Below are 7,138 nucleotides of genomic sequence, written 5' to 3'. Positions count from 1 at the left end.
CATTTGTCCAGGGTTGCACAGCCTGCTAGGGCTAAACTGGTTCAGCGAGAACCGGTTTCTAAAGCTTGGAAACTCCAGTCCCCCATTCTGCCAGAACGTCTCTCGCGATTTCACTCCTTGTCACTCACTGTCATTGAATTCTCCTGAGGGTGGCAGAGGCCCAGATGCGGGGGGCTGGGCGGGAGCCCACGGGCGAGGGGGGGGCGGTCATAGCTGAGTTTGGGGTTTACGCCGGAGCAGGAGTGCGGCCCGTGGCCCTGACCCTGCTGGCGGTGGGCCGGCGACCCAGGACGGGGAAGACGCACCCACTGTGGGGAGGCTCCTTCAGAAGCATTTGCGGTGCACGATGGGCGGGCCGGCCTCGTCGTACTCCTGCTTGCTGATCCACATCTGCTGGAAGGTGGACAGCGAGGCCAGGATGGAGCCGCCGATCCACACCGAGTACTTGCGCTCCGGGGGCGCGATGATCTTGATCTTCATGCTGCCGGGCGCCAGGGCCGCGACCTCCCTCTGCATGCGGTCGGCGATGCCCGGGAACATGGTGCTGCCCCCCGACAGCACGGTGTTGGCGTAGAGGTCCTTGCGGATGTCCACGTCGCACCTCATGATGGAGTTGAAGGCCGTCTCGTGGATGCCCCTGGACTCCACGCCCAGGAAGCAGGGCTGGAAGATGGCCTCCGGGCAGCGGAAGCGCTCGTTGCCGATGGTGATCACCTGCCCGTCCGGCAGCTCGTAGCTCCTTTCCAGCGAGGAGGATGCGGCCGCGGCGGCCATCTCCTGCTCGAAGTCCAGGGCCACGTAGCACAGCTTCTCCTTGACGTCGCGGGCGATCTCCCGCTCGGCCGTGGTGGTGAAGCTGTAGCCGCGCTCCGTGAGGATCTTCACGAGGTAGTCGGTCAGGTCGCGGCCGGCCAGGTCCAGGCGCAGGATGGCGTGGGGCAGGGCGTAGCCCTCGTAGATGGGCACCGTGTGGGTGACCCCGTCCCCGGAGTCCATCACGATGCCCGTGGTCCGCCCGGAGGCGTACAGGGACAGCACGGCCTGGATGGCCACGTACATGGCCGGCGTGTTGAAGGCCTCGAACATGATCTGAGTCATCTTCTCCCGGTTGATCTTGGGGTTCAGGGGGGCCTCGGTGAGGAGGATGGGGTGCTCGTCGGGCGCCACGCGCAGCTCGTTGTAGAAGGTGTGGTGCCAGATCTTCTCCATGTCGTCCCAGTTGGTGACCACGCCGTGCTCGATGGGGTACCGCAGCGTCAGGACGCCGCGCTTGCTCTGCGCCTCGTCGCCCACGTAGCAGTCCTTCTGGCCCATGCCCACCATGACGCCCTGGTGCCGCGGACGCCCCACCATGGAGGGGAACACGGCCCGGGGGGCGTCGTCCCCGCCAAAGCCGGCCTTGCACACCCCCGACCCGTTGTCCACCACCAGGGCGGACAGCTCGTCCTCGGTCATGGTACCGGCGGGTCTTCCAGACGCGGCGCGGGGACGCGAATGCTGCGGGATCTCGGACGCTGGCGCGCGCGCGCGCACGAGAACGCACAGGCTGGGACCAAGGCGCGCAGCCGCCTGCAGTGCACGGGGGCCCGCGCCGCGCTGCCGGGGATTTAAGGGCCCGGCTGGGCCCGCCCACGTCCCGTCCCGCCTGCGCTCGGCGTTTCCGGGCGGCGTGGCCTTTGAAGCGTTGGTGCTGATGATGGTGATTATGTAGATCATTAGTGGGCCTTCCCCATAAAGAGCAAATGGGCTGCCAACTGGCCACACCGCGGTTACTGTAATTAGACCACCCACGCAGGCTCTGGAGAGGTCTCTGGGCGGGCAGGGCGGGGGCGCAGGACGCAGGAGGAAAGGGAGCTGGCGGGCGAGTAACGCAGCCGGAAAGCCACTTCCGGCGCAGTCTCCCCTCCGGTCCGTTCTCCCCGCGGAGCTTTAACTTTCCGCGCTCCATCCGCCGTTCTTACGGGAAGTCGGACGCCGCACGCCTCCCTGTTTTAGGGTTGTCTTTCCCACACACACCCCCGCCCCCCATGCGGTCAGGACGGAGAACCGCTGCAGTGATGAAGACCGTGGGGGAGCAAGGGCGGCTCGTCACCGCTGTGGTCGTGGTGTGTGTGTGTGCGTCCTGCCAAACTTAGGAATACTTAGTGGACTTTGCATCCAGCACAGATCAAGTAAAAGCAATGAAACGATCCATGTAGTAAACCACCACAGACTTTTCGTTCCCGATGTGAATTTGCAACAACGAGATGTCACCCAGCCTGGCCACGCCCGCACGGGGCCCGCACGGGGCCCGCACGGGGCCCACACAGCTAGGACGCCCGGGTGCCTTGGAGAGCATGCGGAGGCCGGATGTCCAGCCCCGGGGCATGGTTTATCTGTGAAAATGCAGATTGCAAAAATTTTATTTATTTGCCACAACTCTTGAGTCATATAACAACGGATCAAATTAAGTGGTAAGATGCATTTTTAAATCATGCATTTGAGCTGATCTTTAAAACACTTTAATGTCCAAGATTCATATACTGAATTGTAACGTTAAACCTCTTTGTAGTTGTAGAAATGTGCACGACTGGAATAGTATTAGCTTTCCTCTGACTTAGGATGTGTTACGTCCTGATCATTCTGTCGGAAGGGCTCGTTCGGGTTTTATCTGAGACAGAACTCTAGACAGCCTGACGAAACGTGCACTGTGGTAACATGGGGGGCGTTAGTGTGTTCACACAGAGGACCAGCAGTTAAGCTCGTTCACCACTTTGCCTCCTGCGTGTTGGGTAAACAGGATACAGTCGCCCCGTCAGCTCCTCCGGAGAAAAGCGCCTTTCCTCGCCCCCGTGAGTCCTCCACCGCCGCCTTCGCTTGGGTCCCCTCCTCGGTCACCAGCGCCCACTCTGTGAGGCGTGGCGGCGGTGGGCCCGCACAGCCGGACACGGGTGCGCCCTTTGGGCTGAGGCCGGGAGCACCAGCCAGTGTCTGCGCCCGCGGGCCTCCCGGAGAGCCTGGGTGTCACGGAGCCGCAGCTCCCGCTGACGTCTCCGTCTGCAGCCTGACGCAACTCGCTCTTCTCCCGGTGCAGCCAGCGGTTCCCCAGAATGTGCCGACGCTCGTCAGGGCGGAGTGCGTGTTTTACCGCAAGACCCACGGTTTGCTGCTCCCCCTTGCCCCCCAGGACCGGCCTTCCCCCCACCTTCTCTGTAGCGGAAACGTCGGTCGCCCTTCTGCAGGAGGGAAGGGCTCCCCTCGGGCCCCCACGCCAGCGGTTTGCTGGGCTTCTCTCCTCGGGGCGCAGCCCGGCTCCGGGCCCAGACGCCGTGTGGCCGCCGTGCGTGGGCCGGGGCCCCTGGGAGCGCCTCCCCTTCCTCGTCGCAGAGCCACGGCGAGCCACCCGAGCGCCCGGCACCGCGGGGAGGACAGCGCAGGTCACAGCGCCAGTCCCCACGGGCGACTGTCCGGTCTGGACGTAAAGGGGGGCCGGGTCGGCGGGGTCGTCCGCCCTTGGGGGCCCGCGGGGCGCCAGCGCGACCTCCAGGCCCGGCCCCTCGTGCCCTCTCTGCAGCCGCCTCTGACTGGACGGCCGCCGGGCCTGGCTCCGCGTCCCCACGGCCCGGCCGGCGCCTTGCAGGGAGGCTGGCGGCGATTTTGCTGGAGGACTTCTGGTGTCTGCTTTAATTTTGGTGTGCCGGGAGGAATTGTCGTCCCTTATGTGTTCTTAAGTTCTCTGCTTCAGTTCTCTGAATTCACAGTCGAGGAGGGGCAGGCTAAGCTTCGACAGCCGAGTGAAAAGACACCCGTTGGCCGGGTGGGAGCGTGGGCCGGGTCAGAGGTTGGTGTGAGCGACCAGGGAAGCGCAGCTGGCAGACGCCGGCCGGGCCGGGCAGCGCGGTCTGTCTATGCGGCGGTGCCCACATGCGTGCCCCGGCACTGTCCCCCCAGACCTCGGAGGAGCAGGCCTGGTGCCGCTCAGCCCCACGCGGAGTCCGTGCTGGTCTCCCCCCGGACCGCGCCTGCACCCTCGGCCGTCGCGGGGCCGACTCGGCTCCGGAAGCTGCTCACCTCCCTCCAGGGAGGGCTTTCTGGTGGGCGGGGCCCGACTCAGGGTGGTGTCTCCTCTTCTAAGCCAAGGGGAGCCGTTTTTCTGGGGCCCCCAGGCGACCCAGCCGGGAAACTGGTCCGGGTGCCGGGTCCAGTGAGACCTCGGCCGGGGGGGGGGGTGTTCTTAGTGACCCTCGGGCGGGCGGCCGGGCTCGCGTTGCCTGTGGACAGGCAGGAGGGGAGTGGGCAGGGGCCCTCTGGGGTGGGCGGGGTTCAGGGGAGGAGGGCCCAGAGCGGAGGGAGAGGGCGGCAGGTCCGGGCGAAAGCAGGGGCGCAGCAGTGCAGCACCGAGCCCGTCTGTGCCGCGTTTTCTCGCTTTGGTTTCGTGGAGCCGAGTCGGGGCCTTTGGCCCCACGGGGGCTGGGCGCCCCTGGGGCCGTTGGGAGGCGGAGCGCGGCCCCGGAGGTGGGCAGGAGGTGAGGGCGCCCTTCAGTGGCCCCCGGCGCCCGGTCCGGCTCCTCTGCGTACCAGCGACGGCTGTTGGGGGACACCCGTGTGGGTGACTGGCCCGTGGGCCCCGGCGTGGGGGACGGCTGTGGGCCGCCCCCGAGCACGAGGTCCAGCCGCTCAGGAGTCGTGCGCCCACCCTCCGGCCAGGCCGAGTTCCGTGTGGTTCCGTTCCGGTGCGTACGGGGTTGGGCTCGAGGCCCGCCGGGCACTTGCTCACTCGAGTCTGAGGGCTCACGCGTCAGTTCCCGGCACACAGGCGCTCACGGCCCCGCGTGAGTGACGGTTCGGACGCCGGCGGAAGTCGCACCTCTGCGCTGTGTACCGCGTGCTTCTGGTGGGCGCCTCAGAACACGCACCGAGGGGCCCGGCCCGCGTGGGACCCCGTGTGCTGTGACAGAGAAAGTGCAGTCACGTCACGTCACGTCACGTCATGGGGGGGTAGCGCTGAGTCCGACGTGATCACAAGGCAGCGGGGGGACGGGAGGGAGCAGCGGACTGCACCCCGCGCCCCGGGCCCTGCGCCCCGGAAGGTTCCAGGTCCCCCACCCCCTCCCTGGCGGCTCGGGGCACTAGGACTGGGGCGTCCTCGTCTGTGGAGGGCGTGAGCGCCCCGGGGGCAGCGGCACGGAGAGCCTGCCCGGTCCCCGGGGGGGGGGGGCGACCCCCCGTGTGGAGCCCGGAGACGAGGAGACTCAGACACAGCCGACGCCTCACAGGGCGGGCGCTGACACTCTGAGGGGAGCAGGGGAGGTGGGACGGGAAGAGCCACGTTAAACTATGAGCCGTTTGTTACTAAACGACTTCGAAAGCTCTGGGTCGTGGTGCTGGCGGGGCCCCTGCAGAGGTGGGGGGTGGGGCTGCTCCCTTGCAACGGTGACGAGGAAGCGTCGTCTCCGTTTGGGCAACGACCCTGAGCTCGGACGGGGTTTGGGGTCCAGCGGCCTGGGTGGGTCCGGACAAAGCGTCCTCTTAAAAACAAGCGGTCTCTTCGGCCAGAACACAGAGCAGCTCAGCACCCGCTCCAAAGGCGTGTTGTGAAGTTCATAGCAAGTGTGTCTCTGCTGCAAGATGTTTAAGAATCCGTGTGGGGGAGATGCCGGAAGCCCCTCCCTCGGGCAGGCAGCCGCGGTCTGGGGTCGGCCCGCCCAGCGTCACGCAGCCTGGGAGGACCCCGAGGAGCCTGGTGGGGGGGGGGTTAACAGGGCGTGTGGGGGGGCACCCCAGGGCCGGCTCCTCCGGGACCTGCAGGGGAGGGGGCCCAGCGCCTCTCTCCCCCCTCCCCCAAGCTCTTACGCCCCCCTGCACGGGTCAGGCTTCCCATCTGTTTCCTGGAAGCAGAGAGGTTCCCTGGATGTATGGCTCGCCTGGAGCTCACCCTGTCTCCTGCGACGGGAGAAGAGCGTGAGCAGGAGGACGGGTCCTGGCAGGGAGTCTGGGCCGTGGGCAGGTCTTCCCCTTTCCCCAGGAACTCGGAGGACGGGGCAGTCAAGTCACCCAGCCCCCCCCTACCCCCCAGCCCCTCCAGGTCAGGAACTGGGACTCCCCGCCCATCCCGTCCCGTCCCCCCCATGGAGGAACGCGAGAACCAGGAGCACTGCACAGCCTGAGCCCCGTGTTGTCCGAGGCAGCCGCTCGCAGAGGCCTCGACCTCCCCCCACCCCACGTCTTTCTCACGTCGGGGCTGCGGGGGTGGGGGGTGGGAGGCTGAGTGGGCCCGTCCCCCGCCCGGGCCCTAGGGGGCAGCAGTGCTCTTCCTCGGGGAGTCCCGAGTGTCACTCGCCCAGCAAGACAGACCTCACGTCCCGCCTCGTCCGTCTTTGTGAGCAGCGCCCCTCACGTCACGGCTGCTCCCTGGCTGCCTGATGCGGGGGGGGGGGGGGCCTGCTGGTGACCGAGGAGGATGCCCGATGCTCTCTCTCGTGTGTGTGTGTGTGTGTGTGCATGCACGCGTGTGTGTGTGTGTGTGCGAACACCTGGTGTTGCCCCCGCCCGCCCCAGGACCGCTGATGAACCCAGACCCGGTTCCCAACACTGACGGGGGCTGCAGCCTCCTGCCCCGGGGCCGGCCGGGCCTCACGGGGCACTGACAGTGTCCCTGGCCTGTGCCCACCAGAGGCCCGTGGTGCCCCCCCAACCAGTTGTGACGACCAAAGATGACCCCAGACTGTGCCAGACGCCCCCCGGGGACCCAGTGGGGACCACGGAACTAGGCGGTTCTGAGTCCTTCCAAGGACCCTGCTTCCCCGCCCTCTTAATGTTGTAGGTGGAGGCGGATGAGGTGGCTCACGCCTACGTGTGACTGAAACACGTTCCCCCTTTGAGTGTGTGTGTGTGTGAGTGTGCGTGTGTGTGTGCGTGTGAGTGCTCCGAGGGCACTCTCCCCGGGGAGGGGAGACCAGGCGGCAGACGCGCGGCCCAAGCCAGACGCCGCCCGCACCTCTCCCCCAGACGCGGAGATGCCGGTGGCGAGAAGGCCCTCGCCTGTTGGTTGCCACGGGTAACGCGATTCTGTTACTTTTCTTCCTTTTGATTTTAACCAGCGTCGCTGAAGGTGAATCATGAGACGCAGAGAAAGCATAAGAGGCTCTATTTGCAACAA

The 7,138-nt window shown here is 66.5% G+C and overlaps 1 protein-coding gene across 2 annotated transcripts; it reads right to left on the bottom strand.

Moving 5' to 3' along the window:
* Positions 1 to 324: 324 nt before the first annotated feature.
* ACTBL2 (actin beta like 2) lies at positions 325 to 1,455 on the bottom strand. 2 transcript variants are annotated; one of them, XM_045839891.1, is made up of 2 exons: positions 1,327 to 1,455; positions 325 to 1,200 (listed from the first exon to the last, which is right to left on the bottom strand). In XM_045839891.1, exons 1-2 carry the CDS (start codon positions 1,453 to 1,455, stop codon positions 325 to 327), a joined length of 1,005 nt encoding a protein of 334 aa, XP_045695847.1. The 2 variants fall into 2 exon arrangements, with proteins under 2 accessions (XP_045695847.1, XP_045695846.1); XM_045839890.1 differs by having other exon boundaries at positions 325 to 1,455.
* Positions 1,456 to 7,138: the final 5,683 nt, after the last annotated feature.

The sequence above is a fragment of the Phyllostomus hastatus genome, unplaced genomic scaffold (assembly GCF_019186645.2).
Source record: "Phyllostomus hastatus isolate PE091 unplaced genomic scaffold, TTU_PhHast_1.1 phas_contig_329, whole genome shotgun sequence".
NCBI lineage: Eukaryota > Metazoa > Chordata > Mammalia > Chiroptera > Phyllostomidae > Phyllostomus > Phyllostomus hastatus.
This window is presented reverse-complemented; position numbering and strand designations above follow the sequence as displayed.

What these genes read in the sequence shown, in the direction of transcription:
- ACTBL2 (XM_045839890.1), bottom strand. Translation starts at nt 1,455, where the DNA reads ATGACCGAGGACGAGCTGTCCGCCCTGGTGGTGGACAACGGGTCGGGG.